General features: G+C 51.5%; 1 protein-coding gene across 7 annotated transcripts in view; it reads right to left on the bottom strand.

Annotated features, from left to right (window-relative positions):
• LOC128267759 (formin-binding protein 1-like) overlaps positions 1-20,742 on the bottom strand; it is a 49,389-nt gene that overhangs the window by 12,144 nt on the left and 16,503 nt on the right. For all 7 annotated transcript variants that reach the window (XM_053004666.1, XM_053004665.1, XM_053004668.1 and 4 more), the window contains exon 3: positions 2,873-2,988. In XM_053004666.1, coding sequence (XP_052860626.1) covers positions 2,873-2,988 — 116 coding nt within the window. The remainder of the gene's footprint in view (positions 1-2,872; positions 2,989-20,742) is intronic.

Raw genomic sequence — 20,742 nt, 5'->3', positions numbered from 1 at the left:
GGAACAAGGGAGGGTCGGCACCCTCGCTCGGCCAGATGCTAATCTGCTTTTCGAGGACACATCGAGACATGTGAGGCTGTGACTGGCGTCGATGGCGTCAATCGCGCCTCAAAACGGCTTAGCATTTCTTTCCCCGTTTACTCGAAATGGAGGTTCGGAAATTGATTCGAACCTCACTTAAAGATGGCGTCGAAGGCTCAAGGTTTGTTTGGGTTTCTACCCGTGAGGATAAACAAGGACGAAAATCGATGGGTCGATGACTGGAAGCAGACCATCGGTAAGGTATCTGTGACCCCGTTTTGATCGGTTTTGAATGATTTTATTTATTGAATCCATTTTAACAAGTTTCTGTTTGCCAGTAAAACTTTTAATAATTTTGTGAGCAAAAGGATAATTCTGTCCATTTTCGATCGGAGATCGACCGGTCAAAAAACATTTTGTGAGTTTATACAACTCTTCAGCTTTTTTATAATAAGGAAAGGTTACCCAGTCGAATTAATCTTACACATCAATAATAATCCAACATCATAACAGGATGTTTCGTTTGTTAGGATGTTCAGGGATCTCAGCAAATAATGTTTTAAATGGCAAAGAAGGGCCGAATATAATCACTAATCACTCGAAATTATGTAACATACTGGGAGGACCTTACAATCTCTGTTGAAGAAACGCCTCCATCGCTTGGATTGCTGTTGGCCGAGATGCTCAAAAAGAAGGGACTTCGAGGTTCCCCGAAGAGCCAAGTTGACACCTCCCCTTTGCGGCCATCAACGGCGCAAAAATTTGATTACTACAAAAAATCCATTCGATTTCAAACTCGACAGCGAGAACCACAATCGACCATACTTTTCCGATATCTTCCACGGGTTCCCAGTGCCCGCCCGAGATCCGCTGACTCCCGCGGGAGGAATGCTGTGCGGCTCCGAGGCTCTCCTTTTTTTTGGCCGCTTCAAACTTTCGCAACCGGTTCAGCGAACTTGAGGCTGGGTTACCTTGGGTGTCCACCCGGCCGGCCGGCCGGCCCATTCCTGGGGTTCGTGTGTGTGTGCGACTATTCTCTTTCGATTCGATTGCTCGTCTTCGCACCGTCTTCGTCTTGGGGTGCGTAGGATCCCTTCTTGGCAGCGCTTCCTTGGCAGCGTTCCACCAGCGCCGTGAAGCCATCATTACGTCAACGGCCTCGGGAACGGGTTGGCGCTGGCCGCTGGCTCGCCAACTCGCCGACGGCAGCCTTGCTCTATTCGCGCCACAAACTCACCGGACCGGTTTCCCGATTCGGTAACTAGCACCCGGGTCGCGGATCGGCACAGGAGGCACACCCTGGTTCGTTGGCGTACTCGGGGATTCGCGAACCCTGCCACCACTACGCCCCGGGATCCGATCAAACCACGGTCCACAGGCGGAGTCTTTGGGCGGAGGAGGAATCGAAAACCTTCCCCGCTTCGGTATCGGAAAGAAAGTCGATGAAATCATCGAGACGCAGCAGCAACGTGTGCATTTTGGGGGCTATATTAAGAACACCCCAAGAGGTTAGAACCTGCCGGCGATCGCTGGCGGACGACGTCATCGGCGCGAACTGGTCGGCCGAGTGGAAGAAGTTAAGAAACTCGGATTTGGGACTGTTTTGAAAAACAAATTCTCGCCCGATCGGTCCTTGCTTGCCACATCCGGATCACTTGAACGGACGGGACGGCAGGATTACCATCTGTCACAGCGCGTCGGCGAAAGGTGTCTCAGAAAACCAGGCCACTTTAGGCGGGGTTTCGCTTTCCAATGGGCGTCGAAGGAGTTGCACGCTAATCGACAGAGCACGAGTGCGTGGTAAACAGCAAATTAATGGCTCACTCACGGCCAGAACACAACGCAAGGCTAAGATCGCAACGCGAAGCGGATTATTGTGAAAGCAGCGGCTTCCGTAGGTTTACAGAGCCGAGTAAGTCTCTCTCTCTACAACCATGACCCATCATTCGCGGCGGGGCGTGTGCCGCCCCAACAGGGAAACCATGACCTATGCTGCATCGTCTGCACAGCCTGACCTGGAGCGGAGGATCGTGCATTGACTGTGAGCAGTGCGTCGTCGTGCGTTTTCTGCACTCCGAAGACCTGGCTGTGGTGTCCCTGACCGGGGATCGGCGCATCATCGACGTGATCAAACATCTGTGTCCCGCGATCCGTGTGCGCGCGTGTCTTTCGCAAGTCTGCTCGGTCTTCTCCTCGTACAGGGAAGATGCTCCGTCCGCAATAAAAAAAAACAGACCGAGTTTAGAAGTGGCGCACCGAGTTGAACGGCACTCGTGGCGGCCGTAGCACGAGAGTTGCTATTCTTAGAGCATTCTTGGCGCAGATCCCCAGCAGAGCTCGTCGGCTCGAGAAGCGATCCGCGATCCGCTACTTCCTACACGCCCAAGCGGTCGTCCAAGGGTCGTCCACAACATGTGCCGAAGCGACACAAAGACGGAAGCAGCAAGAGAGCGAACGGCGAAGACCGTCCGCGCAGTTCGATCGGATTTACGGGACACCGGACCGGCCCGGGTGTGCTATATGCCAACTCTTGCCGATGCCGATGCCGATGCCGCGAAAGCTGAATGAAGTTGAAAAAAGAACCGTTGGCCGCGTCGGTTTTTCTGTCGGATTTATTTTTGTAAGTCGACGTGCTGTTTCCATGGCGCTCCCCAGTCCCCATTGTGGCGCGCGCACTTTGGAAGGACAGACTGTTTACAACTCCTCCATATGTGTGTTTGGTTTGTGCGTTGTAATTGGATATTCCCGGCAGGACCGGAAGGAAGTGGAAAAGAACCTTTGAGCCGACTGAGGACTTACGAACGGCGGTTGATTGGTATGCGATTGGTTGATGACTTCAAAGTTTGCTTACCTCAGCTTCAGCGCGTACTCGACTTCAATGGCACTGCGATCGCGGATAAAGTGTCCAAATCGCTCGAAAAAGTCGATCCCCTTTTGTGTGTGAGTCGCCAGGTTGTCGTACTGATCCTGCAGGGGAAGAGAAGAGAGGGATGTGGTTAAGGTTTGCACGTTTTCGATTTGCGAAAATGATTGTTTGACATTTCAGGCGTCCATTTGATGAACCTGATCCTTATACAGTTGTTGCTGTCGTCTAAATAAAAAGGAGGGAAAAAATCCATAATCCCCGAGGAATGAAGAATAAAAACTAGTAACGCCCTCCACGACGGCGTAAGATTTTGTATGTGTCGCGGGACACACACTTCAACTTCTGCACGCCATGCGCTTTGGCCCTGGCCACCGCCTACATCTCGCGGCAAGAAATAAAAACGACCGGACATTAGGATCTGAATGGGGTGTGGCCGACGGGACGACAAACGAGTTGGCAAACGTTCAAGAAATACGATCTGACGTCACTGCGCACAGCATCGGCTGGAGCCAGGACGACGTGCTCCTGTCTGCTGACCGAGGGCACAACACATTAATTGCGGCGCCATTCGGATTCGATGACCGCCACAAACGCTCATCGGACACATCAAGGTCCGTTAGAGGAACCAAGAGGCGAGTTGAATGGTTTCGTGATTTATTTATCAGAATATGCGCAGAAGACGAAGCGCCAGAGCGCACTGCGTAAATCAAACCTCTTGTCCAGGCTCTCCACAACTTCAAGTCGATCCTTTTTCCGGCAGGAAGAATTTTAATTCGATCGAAACTCAACAAGTTCAAGATAGAGCTCGAGAGAGAAACCAGGTTCGAAAACAATTTTGCACAGGAAGACCTCACATCATCGCTGCCGACTGATGAGAGACAAATCACTTTCTACAAATTCTTGGAAGGTTCCTCCTCCGAGCAACCCGACCAACCCGACACAGTTACATAAAAGTTATCGACGCTGGCCACCTATGTTACACAATGGACACGAACGATGGGCATTTGTTTTGGGCTTTTGGGTAGCAAATTTGGGGTCCGCAATCAATGTTTACCATAAACAGTACAAGGGGCACGGTGGATAAACACAAGTCGGTGCGCATTAACCACACTCCGAGCGATAGAGAGCCAACACGCGTGCGGTTACGGCGGACAGAACGACCACGAAGCAAACTCGCCCGGGTGGGGGTTGGATTAAATGCTTCTTTTGGTCAAACTGTTTACTCACGGCAACGACAGCGCTGGCTGGCGTCTTGGGAGACACTGGCAAGAACATTCCACCCGTTGGGACCCCCAGTTTTATGGTTTAATGGACCATGTTTGGTCATAAAATGAACCGATTTTAAAATTCTCCACACCGAGGTCTGACTGATGTCCGGAACGGTGCGCACCAAGACCTGGTCATCGCAACACAACAGATGTAATTTAATCAAGCCGCCGCGATCGCACTCGCGGAAGGTGTTGGAAAAGCCAAACGAATCCCAAAATACCGCGTCGGCCGGCGGCACCGGTAATTAGCCGGGGGCATTCTACTCCGGCGAAGGGAAAAACCATATGCTACCCATTCCGGGCGCGGTTTCCAGTTGATGTGCGGAGGCGATCGTTTATTAATACCATCATCATCATCGGAGCAGCGGCCGGATTGCATGGGTTGCCCGACCGGTTCATGTTACCTTCTGAAGGGCCGCCGAACCGGAGATCGCATCCAGATCCAGACCGTTCGCTCGTTCGGCGGTCCGGAAGCGGATCTTCTTGTGCTGCTGCGAGTACAGTTACCATCTCTCTCGTTTGGCATGATCATGAATCAGAAATGATCAAGTATTACTCATCTTGCGAAGTTCCTCCGTCTGGAACGGCCGAACAATAGGGCGTGTGGGCGGATGGATGAATTTTCGGGGTTTTCGCCGGATTTCATTAATGCAAATAATGGGGGGCCCTACACATTTGCTTCACCCATTACCGCAGGCGTTCGATCCATCTTCATTTCTTAATTTTATGTTCCACGTCGCGTCGGGTCGAGATCGCGGCGGCGGGCGATGAAAACGAATGAAAAATGTCCCCCGTGTCTCGGCTCTTCTCGGTCGTCGGGAATTCGAGATGCTTAGTCGGGGATATCAACATATTTTTCACTTTTACTCCTGCGGTCGCGGTGTGTCGTCAAATCTTCGACAAGTTTATTTCTTGACAGCGGCCCAACGCGCCTCGGACCGCCCATTCAGCCAGCCGGGTAGGAGCATAAATTTCACCTGCAACCTGGGAACATACCGGTGTTGACGCCCTTGCCGCTGGAACAGGCTGGACTCTCACGATCGGGCCCACATGGTCCGCGGAGTGTCGCATATTTACATTTGTTTAACAAAACGACCCGACCCGGCTGGACATGGGCTGGTGGGACTGCGACAAAAGTGACCGCACGATAAACGTGTCACAGAGACCTGAAGGCTTTTCGGAGGCCGTCCTTACACCCAAGCGCGCGCACCCATGGTATGCCGGACGGACGGAGGGACGGAAACCCAACACAGGAAGGATAGATAGGTTAGGAAAGCTTTCATTTTGATTTACTTTCACTTGACCGGGTCGTGTGGGCCAACACCACTTTGCATGCCGAGGTTTCTCGAGCTATTCGGAGACAAGTGAGACCCGAGGTCGAAGTTGGAACGCTGCCGACCGGAAGTCAGACCACGGCCAGAAGAGTTGTTTTGTGCTTGAATGAATCAACAACACCCGGAGAGATCGACGTTGCTGCGCCCGTGGGCAGTCGCGCCTTGGAAGACACATCTGGCAATCGGCGGTGTCCGGATGCAGTCCGGCTGCTCCGACGTGTCATTGGCCAGGGACAAGGTTGTAAATACGATATTTATACCCTGCCTACGTTCTCGTGCTTCACCAGTTTGGCAGCTTTGCGTGTGGACACAACTGGTAACCAGTTCACGGTTCCCGTCCGATGCGATGGGAGAGGTTGTCCTAGTTGCAACCCAAACCTGCCCGGGAGCTAGGAGTCTCCATTTCAGATACGCCCTTCGGAAGACTGTGACCAGGGTCAGTGGTTTTTTCGTAGTTTATTGGCTCAGTGGCTCCATAACTCTAGCGCATTCCTCGTCCTGCCATGTCCCCGGCGGGCGTGGGTTGACGTCGTGGCCACCACACGCGATCGGGTGCCTGGACACGAGGGGCGAATTGCGCCGGCTAACGGCGTCTTCTAAATATCGCTTCCGGGAATGCACCAACCAAGCATGGAATGTTACACACCGCCCGTCCGCCAGTTGCGCTTCGTTGGTCAGGTCGGTCACCACAAAAACCAGGAAAGCAGGTTCTATTCTGTCTCACCCGTCGCCTGTGGTCACTACTCCCGGTGAAGATGCTAGGCTCGGGAGCGCCAAGTGCACCGAGCACAGCGAAAACCCGAAAAACTAGTTTCCGTAGGCCGTAGGGTAGACACACGTAGATTGATAATCCCTCGGGAAGGGAAGGGCCCACCAGCGGTTCCTTGCAGTGACAGGTTGCGTCCAATGTGGCCAGTGCCCTCGATCTGTAGAGCTGTGTAATGCGATCGCGCTCAAAGAATTGTAAAACCCAAATTCCGGTTGCATAACCGGGGTTCAACAACTTCCCTGCTACTTCTCAAGAGATGCCACTAACGAAGATTGCGTACATAAAGCGAGTCACATTACTCCGGGGTCTCTCGGGGTCTCTCTTAGACAACAATGCGTGAGAAACGCACCCACATACGTCTTATGAAACGGAGGAGGAAGCTGAAACAATTTAGCGCCGGACGTAACGCGTGGTGTGACGCTAGCCAGAGGCCTCGGGTCGATCGCGATGTACAAGTGGTTTGTTTGTGAGCAATGATTTGGTCATCGTTTCAAGAGTTCCGGAATTCCCAACAGATAGCAGCGCTCTGAATCAGCGCTCTCAAGTACGTGGGGACGACGAGGTTGAGCTGTAAACAAACAACCCTGTGTTTTATGTGACGATTCTCACGCTTGACGATCACCCCTAACGAAGATCGGATGTTACAAGTATTTGCTGATGATCTGAGTTCGTATTAAACTTGAGAAATGGTTTAAAATCATGTCTCAAAGTTAACGGGGAGTAGCATTCCCGATGGAGTTTCCCGTCGGACACGTGTTGGCAATAAAGCAGATCGCGAAATATCGTCTACTCTAGAAACGTGCGGAATGATCGAGATCGATGGCAGACTTAGCGTAAACAGTCCACGTCGAAAACGGACTCTGTTACGACCCCAAACCCGTCACAAAGACCAATAAATCAATCTACTAACAGGGAAGTGTAGCGAAGTAAAAGAAAAACATTTCCACACTTTGATCGGATTTCCGGTTTGGGGTTCGATGTTTTCGAAATTACCTTCCCCAAAGGTCTTCGTGAAAACCTCTCTAATGTTAAGGGCATCCCAAAACACACGTTACTTGTTCCGTATCTTCCCGGTGGCGAAGAAATTTCTATTAAGCCGTAACGGTATCCTCGAACGGAAAGCCCTTCCCAAGGTTCTAAGATGCTCTTCTCTGTGTCTCGCGAGAGAAGATCGGACTTTATATCGGGCGCTCGACCTACAACGGTTTAGTACCATTCAGAACGGGACTTTCCTAGCTTCGGGATCGTCGAGACGCGTTTGATTGATGACTTTGTTTACGATCTGAGCCGCTACTACGCCCCGCTCGGTGATCGCTTCCCCAGGCGAATCATAAATAAAATCGAACCAAATCGTTTGCTAACCATTATACGAGCCCCGCGTGTACGGCAATCATCGTCCGGTTCACCCAGTTTAGTCCCGTTCGTGGCCGACACAACCTCGGGATTGGAAGCAAATAAAAAAAAAAATACCGCCGCTTGAGAAGTAAACATTCGGCAATTAGTGTGGCGCATGGCGCTTCGAGGCGCGAAAAACGCGTAACTTAAGTGGACGCTGTATAATACTGTCGAAGCAGCAGAGTTACCGTCGGTGACCGTTAGACCCCAAGCAGGGGACAACAATAGCACAAAAACAGTGAGCAAAATAAACACAAACACAGCGAATGTAAAGTCCACTCAACGCCACCGATCGCGCGTGCGCAAATATCGCGACGCGACGCACGTCGTGGGCTGCAGAAGGCGCTCACGCACTCCGCGTGTGCGAATCGGACCTTCCGGACGATAGCGCACCGAACACAACCGCCCGGACTGAAGCCTAATTGAAAATTTCAATGTCAATGTTAATGTGCCGTCGCAGGCCTTCGATGAAGCCTGGCCTAACCGAACTCCAAAAGTCCGTTGGATTCAAAATTCGTGGGTTTTTTCGTCACCCGAATACCATCACGAACACATCACGGCGCAAAACAAGTTTTGTGTCGACTTTAGAAGAGGGGACTCCAGGTCCTACCCTCTTGTTTTTGGAGTTTCGCAGCGACAACCTGGAGCGCGATTGACATTAGCATAAACGGTGGGGCAGTTCGTGGTGTGGGCGTCCCGGAACGGGTTATTATCCCATTCCGTCATGCTAATGATGGGACGCGCGGACTGGCGGATCGAACCGGGACAGAACTCTGCGCATAGAATCGCGAGCGTTGATTGGGTAAAGTTTTATTAGCGACAACTCCTTTTCGGTTCTGTAGAACCATTCCAAGTGACTTAGGTCTTCGCAGAGATCGCAGAGCGATCAACAACGATCTATGCCAGGGGTGTCTTTGCTAAATCAGGAAGCTTGATGCTGACAGCCGGTTATCCTTCAGCTGAGGTACCAAAAGGTGAAACTGTTACAAGGTTGCAGAACGGCGCCAGGGGGTCCTATCATGTCCTTAACTGCGGGTCCCGCGATACCGCGCGTGTGGTGTTCTCCAATTAGCCCCAAACACCTTACTCGGCGGTCTGAGTTCAACTCGAAGCCAAAAGCGTTTCACAGCGGCTGCTGCCACCATCGGCGGATGAATCACGCCTAGCGGGGCCTGGGGCGAGTGTAGGCGAAGGTTAGTGCCGAGAGAGTGATCCGGTTAGTTTAACGACCGACGTTGAAATCTAGAGTCTGCGGTCCAAGAAATCGCGAGAAGTAATTGCCAAAACGCCCCGGGGCACCTATCTTCCTAAAACTGGTAGCTCCAGTAGCTACACGGTCCCCGGTAGTTTCGCGTCGATTAGGATCGGACCGAACCCCGTGGGCGACTACGTCAGAGACTCCGACACCGATAGACTCTCTCTCTGGGTCTAAATTTTGCAACTATCTCCCGTACCCGAAGGGGCTTATGCAAAACAAATGCGAAACTTTCAACACTTTACCCGGAGGAACGCGATCCGGTTAGAGGGACATTACGTAAGACGCCGCAGCTGTTGCGGTCATTGATCCACACACACGCTGGCAACATGGCCACACTCGATCTTGTGGTCGAAACAGAAGGCCCCTCTATTAGTGTTGTTCCCCACCAGCGGCAAGCTGTGGTTTCAAGTCCTGTGGGTTCCTCCCGTGGCTCGTGGCCCACCAGCCTACACGTGGGACGAATCCTTGGTAAAGGTCAGTGCTTTCCACACGCGACAGTGATCAGTGCAGCTGCTGCCGAACCAGAATTAACACATTTATTGGACAACCGGACCCATTATCGTAATTCATCCCGTGGACGCGTGTGTGGTGTCCGACCGGCGAAGAGAACGAGGGTGTCTCACGCGGGGATAATCGAATCATCTGACTAACCTAACCCTAACCCGCCCCCCTGGGTGGTTAGTAACACAGGAATGGAGCGCACGCACGCCAACCGGGAACATCACATAAATTAATCGGAACCGAGGGTGGCACCGAATTGGTTCAACATAGGCTACCTGGGGCCTGGGGGCTGTCGGTCGCTCGATTTTATAGCCCCGGCCATCGTCATCATTATCAATTTACCGAAGGGATTAGAGTACAACACCTCCTCCACACATTTCGGTGGCTTCTTCGGCGTGGGAGAGTTGACCTACGCGTTACATCATGCAGACAGGCCAGAGACGCAGCACTGCCAGTGTGCGCCACCCTGTAAACTTTCGTTAGGTTTTAATTAACGATTTCATGTTGTTTGGTGTGTGTGTGTGCATGCTTTCGAACGGCAACTAGGTCATCATGCTAGGTTGGTGAAGTGGCGCTCGGGGCACTCGGTGTCGTCGCTGCTGGAGTCGAGAGATTGAACTGTTTTCAATTACGCCTCAATTATGACAACGGGCGCGACGGCGTGATTGGGTAAGACTTGAAGCCGCCATGAATGGTGTTACTTCAGAAGAAGTGTTTTCAAAAAGATCTGCTCCGAAACGGTTGAGAAACTCACTTTAGACACAAAAATCCTGTGTCAGAGGGGTTGCGTAAGACTTGGGGAACGTCCCAGATACTTCTCCCGATTCTGACAGTAATCCGTATTCTGGTCCCATAACACACATAATTTTAGGGACCAACAAGCAACCGATCGAAGTTATGTAATGCGGTCGGAAAGCACCGGGCAATAAGGTTTCGCCTTCTTCCTATGCTGGCCCGTACGACACCCTAGTATACCCAGCGCGGCCAGTACATCATTCATGAGCCAACCAGCCGCGAGGCCGGTGGGGCGTAGGGTGCAATCGAATGCCAACCGATTCCATTTCCGTGTCCAATAAACAGAAGGAAAGCAACGTTTTCGGGAGGGTGAATTTAATTATGGACGTCCCGACGGGACACAAGGTGCCTTCCGGCACTGCGGCGTATTAGTGACCCCCGCAAAAACTGGAGTTCAAACACGGGTGCCCGGACAAGCAAACAACTTCCCCTTCACCGGATCCTGGTGGGGTGCTGTGTCATAGGACCACCTACTCGTTCCCGGGAGTCCCTTGTGTCCCAATTCCACATGGCTGTAGACGTCATCTGGAGATCTGTAGGAATCGGGAGCTGGGGATTGTTGACCCTCCGCAGCAGAGTCCGGGTAGCTCACTAAAACTCCCATCAATGTGAAGGAGTCCTCGGTGCGGAGGATGTGTCATAAAACGTGTGGCCTACACCCAATTAAGCACCGGCGGATCTAACGCTGACCGGCAACAAACATTGATGGAGTGCAAATAATGGTCTCATTATAGCATTCCTGAGGGTTTCCCGTTCGCGAAGCAGCGGAGTGCATTTGTCAATGGCCGCATAAAACGAGGCGAATTACATTCCTCGGTCCCGCGGTGCAGTCGCACTTACCCAGCCTAATTATGTGTTAGATTAATTGGGCTAATGCTCGGCGAGAAACTACAACCGATTGGCGCGCCTGAAGGAACTCGGAGTTCCCCAAACCAGTTTACCTAGCCGGCAGGTAGGAAGGATAGTATTTGAAGCGATTTAAAACGAAACCTTGCGAAGCTGATCCTTTTTCCCGTTCGCAGCCATATTTAATCCCAGCTGCAAATCGTTCCTTCGAGCAATCCTCCCGACCAACGGAGTCCGTCGTCTGCACTCTCTTCATAAAACATTTATGTTTCCATTCGAGCAAATCTTCCATTTCCTGGGGCGTACGCTGAGAGCGAACAGAGGGAATGCGTGTGCCCTCGTTTGAACTGGCCCCTAAACACGGTGCAGAAGTTCAAGGATAGGGTGCCGCACTGTCTAAAACGACCCCTGCCGGTGCGAGAGAGAGAGAGGTAGGGTGGCAAATAACGTTCATTTTCCAATATTTTTCCCATTTTTCCCACATCGCACAGTGTTTCTATGCCGAAGGGAATGTGCCGATGCCGATGGTAATCGAAAGTTCATCGAAAAAGGACGAAAATGCCCCTCGTCCCGTTCGGAAGCCCTACTACCGAAAGCGGAACCCAAGGCCCCGGGGGTGATTTCCGTTCGCTACCGTTTCTCGTGACAATCGAGAGACTCCCGAGCCGTGTCGTGGCCGGTGAGTCATCGATGGCTGGTTGGCTACGCTACACACACGATTGCCATCCTTGGCATCGGCGGCGGCTTACAGTGGTGTTGGTGCCGTCCGGTACATGCGCACTCAGCAACGTCAGCCAAGCGAACCCGGAAGTGGTGGGTGCAAAATTGTATCGCAACGCCACACGAGATGAACAAGATGAGCGCGGTAATGTGCGTTGATTGAATGCGAGAAGCCGGGTAGAGCCTGCTTCGCGATGACTCATCGCTGGGACGGTGGCAAGGACTTCCTCTTTTGCCGCAGGTTACATCACCGACGGCGTTGAGAGGTACCATAAACACCTTAACGGCGAAACATTGTGAGTTTCGACGCGAACAGGCGGCTGGCCTGGTGACTCATCGGCCATTTTGCAACGGAACCGTCCGGTTCGAGACGACGCGCGATTACTCACAGGCAGCGCGCGTCTGCCTTCTTATCGCTGACGTAGCGTCATCGTCTTCCGGAATGCAATACGACGGAGTGGTCGGCTGCTGTGATAAGGAATCGATTCGCAAGGGTTTGACTCGCAGAAGACAAGAACCTCAGATAACTGAGGACCCGGTGGCCTTCGCCGTAGGTTAACAGTAAACAAACGGACTGCGCTGAAGCGTTTAACGCAATCGCCGGTTCCCGCGCAGCCAATAACCTCTCGGAATCGCTGCCGGTTACACACGACGCACCACGCCAGACCGGAGCGGATCGGGTCATTCCGAAAACCGCCCAAAACCCAAATATTAATGGTCGCGATTATGGAACGCTCTTTCTGCCCACGATCACTTAAAACAATGTGGCGTTGGAAATGTTGTTGAACAAGCGCGAAGTTCGATTATTCAGCCACCCAAAAAAGCGCACGAGGCCACTGACTTGCGAAGAACCGTTTGAACCGGTAACACCGCCGCTAACCGAGCTCGTGATCGTGGCTTCGTGATCGAGTTAGGAAGGGCCTTCACGCACCTGATTCGAAGATTGAAGATAGATTGGGCTTATTGTAAGCATATGGGCAACAACATACAGGGTGGTCAAAAACGCGTGCACATTTTGAACTACTCATTATTTGACGTTTAAAACGTCAAACTTGATTCTGGAAAATGTAAACATTTAGTAGACACTTCCAAATTTACGAAATGGGTCGCTTTACGCTTGAAGAATGCTGAGAAATATTAAAAACTTACTTCCAAAGTGGTAGGTCTAATCTCAAACTGTGCGATATTTGAAAAGCACATTTCATTTAAGCTTATTCCCACCTCGGTGGTTATGTTAACAAGCAGAATTATCGTTTTTGGGGTTCGGAAAACCCACACGTCATGCAAGAGAAGCCAATGCACCCCCAACGAGTGACTGTTCGGTGCAGATTTTGTTCTTCTGGCATCATCGGCCTCCGTATGAAAGAATGAAGAAAGAGCCGTCGTAACCGTCGATGGCGAATGCCACCGAGAAATGTTGGTTAATTGTTTCTTTGGCGAAATTGATGCTGAGAACTTAGCCGACATTTGGCTTCAACAGGATGGCGCTACGTGCCCCACAACGTCAGCCACGATCGATTGTTTGCGCCGCATCTTCGAAAGTCGAACATTCAGCGGAAATGGTGATGTGAATTGGCCTCCAAGAAGCTGCGATTTGACGCATTTGGACTATTATCTTTGGGGAGCGGTGAAAGATAAATGTTATGCAAACAAACCAACAACTATTGACGACCTTAAGAGCGAAATTGAAATTGCCATTGCCGCGATAGGACCAACGACAGTCGAAAAAGTGCTCAAAAATTGGGTCGACCGAATAGGGTACTGCGAAGCCAGTCGTGGTGGACATTTGAGCGAAATTGTTTTTGACACATAAATTTGATGATCAACCTTTCAAATAAATGTTTAAGTATCGAAAAATATTCAGCCGTTTTTGTTTTATAACCAAATCAAAATGTGCACGCGTTTTTGACCACCCTGTAGAACCGGCACCGAACACCGCCACAGCATCTGACCTTTTTGGAGCAACCGAAACAATGGAGCTGATTATCGGAGATTTGTTGCCCCATACTCTGGTTCGCAAGTTGTAAGAGGGTAAGAGACCGCTAAAGAGGGTAAGAGACCAAGCTGTGAAGGATCTATTGGGTCTTTTAATGTACCCTTCACGTCACCTGACAATTCCGCGGTTCCACGCACGTCAAGATGTTGGCCGAGCAAGCAAGAACCGAGGAGGAACGAGCATCTTCAATTTAGAAGTCATTAAACGGTGGCCGTCTGTGTCCGTGGAGTGGTGGTTGCCATCCACAAACAGACCCTCCAGCCTTAAGATGCATGCACCTTTCGCAGACTGGCGTGTTGCAGTTCGCTAGAAGGAATCTGGTTTTCGCAGACAGATGACGGAAACGGTAAATGAGGCTTAATCGAATGAAGCTGCCAACTGTACGCCTCCAGACAGCCGGCCGGCCAGCCGTGGCCGTAACGTGCGCGAAGATACTTGCCCACCGTTGGGAGAGGTGTACGGTCCGAGCTTCTTCGCCTCGTTAGATTGATTAAGCCAAAAAGGAGACTCTACACACTCTGCCACGGGCCAGCTTGTTCAATGACCTACCACCACACGACGGGCCACCCTGTCCGACTGCCAAACGTCAACTCCGCCAGAAAAGCCAGCTGCAAACCCTGGGAACCTGGGTGACTGCGAGCGGAGTCCAATCCCAGGCTTTGGGTCTCTGCGGCAGGAAATTGAAGAAGCGCGCCTTTAGCGTCTCGTGAAACGCTCGTTTCCACCACTATGTTGCCCGTGGGAGAGAGAGAGCTGGGCTGGGCCGGAATCGTGGCCACCGTGGTTTATGATTAACGAATTTGGGCCCACACCGTCCAGACCTTCTGTGACACATCGCTACACGAGACGATCATCGGAAAATTAACTTTGGCACTAAGATAGTCAACGAAATCACTACTTTTAAGACATTGCACAATTCCACCACAAACGCTACTGCTGCTACTGGTGGTCGGCCTCTCAAGAGGTCCATTTACACAATGCGCCAGTAGCAGCAGCAGTTGCAACAGCGCCGTTGTTTCAGCGCATTTTGCAACGCCTCGAAAGAGCGTGAGATTGGAAAACGGGAAAATAAGAAGAACCCAACGTCAACAACGACCGCGCACGAGCCAGGGTACACTTCCGCCGGTGATTGACAGTTTGAAGGTCGCGAGCGAGCGCGCGAACGAAGAAAGTGGTCTTGGGCGAGTGGCGCATGGCGTCCGGCCAAGGAATGTGTCGATGTCATGTAGTGTAGTACCGCGGGGCATATCTCGGGGGGTTGGTTTCTCTGATTGGTTTTGTAACAAGTGAAGATCGATAGATCAATAGATCACACACACACGACGAGAGATCGTGGCGGTGAGATTGAAATTTAATCATTACTCAACATTCGATGCAACACACTTTACGCGCGGGCCCCGTTACCGATGATTTACGACGAGTTCACTTCCGCCACACAACAACCTCCAGCCTTTGGAGCCATTTTTCCGGCCATCACACGCGCCGGCTAATGATGCCCATTAAAGCGGAGCACAAATGCCAAATCGAAACACACAAACGGACGGCCGGTGGGCTTAAAACGCACGAAGAAATGCATTCCCCACAATTTTCCACCCATTATCGCAGGGAAATGCGCGGGAAAGTTGAGCCGCGTGGAATGTGCTCCGGCGGAACGGAGCAAGAAACTCGCATTTAAAGCGCCAAACAAACGGCGGCAACATTATTGCGAAGGTAATGGTTTAACAAAGAACACTTTAAAAGCAATAGAAAGCGTTAACACAACAAATAAAGTGCGGCCCGGCCTTGATGCTATCTTTGCACGTACTACAAAGAGTATTACAAAGTCTCGCATTCTCTTCACTTTGAGGAGAAATTACCACAATTCTTTGCCCAACGTTCCAGCAGAGCCACAAGATCGCCCCATTCCGATAGAGGGGAAAACAAAGAAAGCTTTTCTCCGGAAGTGGCCCGGAGGGAGCTTTCGATGAAAGATAGCTTCGACAGGCGGCGTCAAATGGTAAAACTAACGAGCCTCCCACGGAAAACCTAAACCGCCCGCACGGTTGGTTGCATTGCGCGGCGATCTTGAAAAAGAGTCGCCGCTAATCTCATCAACGCCACTAATTGCTCCTGTCGACGACGACGCAGCTAATGAGCTGTCGGTCGCTCGGTCGGTTGGTCGGTCGATGGCGGTTCCTCCTCAAAGGCGGTGGTCGTTTTTCCGACCACCGTTGGGAAAAATCAAAGCCGCAAATAAAACAAAGGCTCCACTCTGCGGTGGCACCGAAGAAGACTGAAACCGAAAATATTGAATGAAAAAATGCCATCGTAAAACTCATCATTAGCCTGGCACAGGCAGGCAGCCAGGCAAAGAATGCATATTGTTTCGCTCCGCGCTTGGGAGCGACAAAACCCCTCGCGGGGGGTGGCCGAAGGAAAATATGCCAACTAATTGTCAATCAATGGCACATTTCGTGGGGGCCTTTTCTCCGTTTCGTGGGAAGAACGTTTCTAGTGTTTGTACTGCACTTTCATTTTCCATTTTCCAAAAAAGGCGGTTATTGCTGGAGCGGTTGGCGGAGTTGTGCCGAGTGCAATGAACTGAGTCCGTTTTCCATTTTTTTTGCATTGTGGCGTAGGATTTTTGCGATTTAAAAATTTATTTGCTTCAAATTGGAATGGCTCAGAGCGGGGGTCGCGTAATTTACATTTGTGTTCTGATTGTATTTATTTGTTTACGAAAAACAAACAAAATTAGATGCGGGATGGTGAATAAATCATTTTCTGAAGGACAAACGTCAAGCTAACAACATTACTATGGTGTTTCGGCTCTCTGCTCCGAGAGCAACTCGGGAGAGTTGCGCAATAGATCTTTAAAAAAACTAAAATGTAAAAAAGCACACACCGCTCGGGGTATCGCTCCGAAGGACTTTCGTTGGGCTTGGCCATCGCCTACATAACATTACACGATTCTGCCGTCCGTTGAATAAAACATTCCGGCTTACGAACGGCTACCATTTAGTAGGGCAAGACATACACTCGAGCACTCGAGTTTGACTTCCCTCCGATGAATCGTCAATAAACCAATGACACGTCACGAGGACGAAGCGAGATTGACAGTTTGCGCCATTTTCTCACTCTCTCACTCTCGAGCGCGCAGACATTCTTACATCAGCGAGGACCGGGATTTCGTATGCAGTCTGGCGCCTCTGACCACGTGAGGTTGTTGGGTACAACATATGCATTACGCACCGCAAAACAACCCATACGCCCTGTGGTCGCCCCTTTGTCGCTCACTTTGCATTCCACCGATCCACGGGGCTCGTTTTACTTTCAATGGCCAGCGACGAGCGCTGCACCCACCCACCAGACACCCGGGGTGCGGTTAAGCACGCAGTTCTTTATGCAAGGATTCCACATTAGCGTTATCGTCGTTAGGCCGAAGGGTAATGCACAAATGAAGTAGACCCCCCCAGGAGGGTTACTGCTAATGCTTCGACGTGTCACCACCGTGACAGCTGCGAAAGGCCACCGCAAATGAGGTGAGCCAGAGGTGTACGGATGTGGTCGGCTTTTTTGCTGTGTGGTTTGCGTACTTTGAGCAAAACGATATTGAACGTACCTTGGCAAAAGCGATATGTCCATGGACCGCGTAAATAACAATCTGGCATATTATTCACCATCATCGAAAGTGCGTAATTGAAAGCGAAAATGGTCACAACATTGATCGGTGACACCCGGAGACAACAATGGGAGAGCGGGAACCGCAAAATACAGGGCACGTCCTTATGTAAGAGCCATAGCCAAGGCATCACGTTGAGCATGTTAATCCGCAAAAATACGTGCGATCGCAACAGGTAGCCGATGGGAGAGAGCAACGAATCAACAACATGACGCCCACTGGAACCGATCCGCGTTTTGGGAACGCGCGCACGCAGTTCATGCTCCGTTTTAATTACCCTCTCCAAGACCTAAGTATCGCTTCCGGTGCGGTTTCGTCACCTTCGCCCGATAATCGCCCCGATCGCCGGTAAGGAGATGGCTAAATCGGACACCTCCATTGTGGCCAGGGAAACCGACTGGCCAAGAATAAGTCCATAAGACACAGGCAGAGGTTTGCCTGGTCTTGCGGCACCGGAAGAAGAGCAACTTCCACGCTGCTGGTGGTGAGAAATCGGGCCCATCATCTAAACGCGGGGGGCCCAGGTTTGCTGCAGCCATTATGCAACCTCCAGTGCCGCAGTGGGATGCGCCGTCATGTGTTGCAATAACTGGCGCACTGGCGAGGTTCGCTTCATTATTCCGTTCACATTACACTACCGCTGCCGCCACCGTCGGTCGTTGGTACCAATCGACGTGGGGGCCAATTCATCTTCACTACATGCCCTCCTATTGTGTCGTGAGCACTATACTCCCCTTGGGCCGTGTCTTATAGGCTGAAGAAGGAAAGAAAGATGCAACATTAGTTCATCGTTCCGTTTGTTTTCACTGCTGAGTGAGTGACGCACCCGGACCGGAAGATGGACGCGGCGTGGTCCGTGAGTAGCCGCACGTTTTTGGCCTTCCGTCTCCTCCAACACCACCCTCGCGCCAGACAACCATCGCCCATATAAAACACTGATTTCGCAATCATACAATCAATTTAATTCACATTTCTCCAATCATTCCCCGGGGCACGATCGGGTGGGTGCGATATGGTGCGGAGAGAGGCGAGAGCACTTTTATGTAGATTTCTTTTTCCGTTATTACGCCTCAGACACATCAGCTTCTTGGCCGAGATGGTGGCGCGTCAGATGTGATTCTGCGAAAGGCGGAAGTGACTAACCGGCGAGCCCGGCGAGTTCACTGTCGAAGGTCAGCTCGTCGCCAGTGGACGGAGAGAAATGGCTGCGCGTACGTCAAGATACGTTTGACATCTTACGGCCAGGCACTGGCGGCCGTCCGTTTCCTCGAGAATGGTGGCCATTTTTCATTGGATTAAGAATCGAAGACCTTCTATCGCTCGGTTAGCGTAGAATGAATACCGTTGATACAGACATTCAAGGGCATTGCTGGTCGGTTGCAAGTACGTAACTACGAAGTTAGTTTGTGGTACATTGTTCGAGCCACCATCAAAAGCCACCTGAAGGGGCATATGGCTGGCCAATATTAATCTCTATCCCCTTCACCAGCGCGCCAGCGGGAAACGCCGCCGGGCTCTCGGATGCAGAAGAAGTTAAGCGCGCCCAGAACTGGTTATCGCAATGCGATTTGTCACTAATGAATGTTGCCACTCCGAGACCGAGTCGAGTCGTGCGGCAGTACCGGGGCCTGCCCTGTGCGGCTGAAAGTTGCAGCAGTACATTCAAGAGTTTGTGCTAAATTCTTAGAACCGGACACCACTGGACGAACGCTAACGGAACTCAAGCGAAACGGGTTTGTGCATTGGGCTGCTGAGGGATCCGGCACGTAAAGTATCAACCATCCGTGTGTCCGGCGAGGAGAAGTGTCCGTTATCATCGGAAACTCTTTCGTCGGCCATCGGGCACGCTCTCAGCGACTCATAATCTGCATCTTGGATCACTGAATGAATACGGAGTCTGGGCCATTCTGAGACCGAGAGGGATATTAACTAACAGGCCAGGCAACTCCTTGTTTGGCCACTGCTTAAAGCAACCGATCCGAGGGTCATCGGATGATGGGGCTGTTTTGTGGACGGCATGGGCTGTCACCGTTCCGTCGTCGACACTCTGACAACGGCAAAGGACCCCGCTAAGATGCCAAGGTATGCCAGCGCTCGGCGATGGTGATGATGATACAAATGGCACACATTGCACCGTTGGCCCGGTTCAACTTACCTGGAAAGACAGAGAAGAATACAGAAATTAGTTGCGATGTCTTGGTCCATGTAGTGCCGCAAAAAGGCTTTGTCGACAGCATTTTAATAAACCATAATTCTTTCAGTGAACCCATATCGTCCTTCGTCAGTTCTGTAGCGACGAAATGGCCCCGTGAGCTGACAAGGCCCGACGTTATGAGTGATGCTGCTTCGCTGCCAACGAAGGCGAACTGGCGAGAAATCTAGGTCGAAGCGGTTTTTGCCAAACTCGGTTAGTTACACGCGGCTGAAGTGCACCGTCCCAGCACACCAGACCCTTTGGGGGGTCTCTGGGGCCCACATTTTGCAGACTTGTCTTGTCCACAACTTAGTTGACGGTAGTCGTCAGTAATCCTTAAATCACCAATTCGAGCCCCCAACCTAAACTAAACCACATTTCACGGAGCTCACCTCGTGGGGTTCAGTTTTTTTCGTGCTCTCAGATTTCGTGATCTATTATTGGCCACATACTAACTACTGGAGCCATTGATACCAGGGGATTATACTCCAATCCTAGCTAACGTCCCCGAAAGATAATCCATCACGGCGTTGGCGTCAGTAACCGGTTTGAAGTACCGCTGACACCGCCAAGTAATGATACCTCATCCGTGACAGTCTATGACTTCAACAGGCCGCAGAGTAACTTCTGTCCCCCAGACACGTCAAATATTGCCATGGCCTCGATGAATGCTGGCCGCCCGCCCGCCGCCCGCCGCCGATGGAACCACTTTCACTGACAAATGATCGAGAGCGTCTTCTCGCGTGTCTTGGCCGCCGTCTGGCATGTTTTTCAGTTCTCTTGAAACGGTGATCCATCTCTTCTCTGTCACGTGCGCACGTGGCCACCGCCAGCCGGGTGTGTGTTGAAAGGGAGGCCCGTGAGATACTATTTTTGACGCGAACGCGAAAGAACAAAAGCCGTCGTTGCGTGCGTGGCGCTACGCCACGCGTTTTATTCTCACCACAACCCTGAGAAGGGGGCCCTCCCTGTCGATCGAAGCCCGAAAATACCGTACGTACCGTACCGTACCGTTTGGATGGGAAGCCATTACCCTGGTGCCGCCCGTCTCGACCCACTCTCACCTGGCGAAGGGATTACGTCCAGGACGCAGATGTGGGATGGAAGGCTCCGAAACA

This window comes from Anopheles cruzii, chromosome 2 (genome assembly GCF_943734635.1).
Source record: "Anopheles cruzii chromosome 2, idAnoCruzAS_RS32_06, whole genome shotgun sequence".
Lineage (NCBI taxonomy): Eukaryota > Metazoa > Arthropoda > Insecta > Diptera > Culicidae > Anopheles > Anopheles cruzii.
This window is presented reverse-complemented; position numbering and strand designations above follow the sequence as displayed.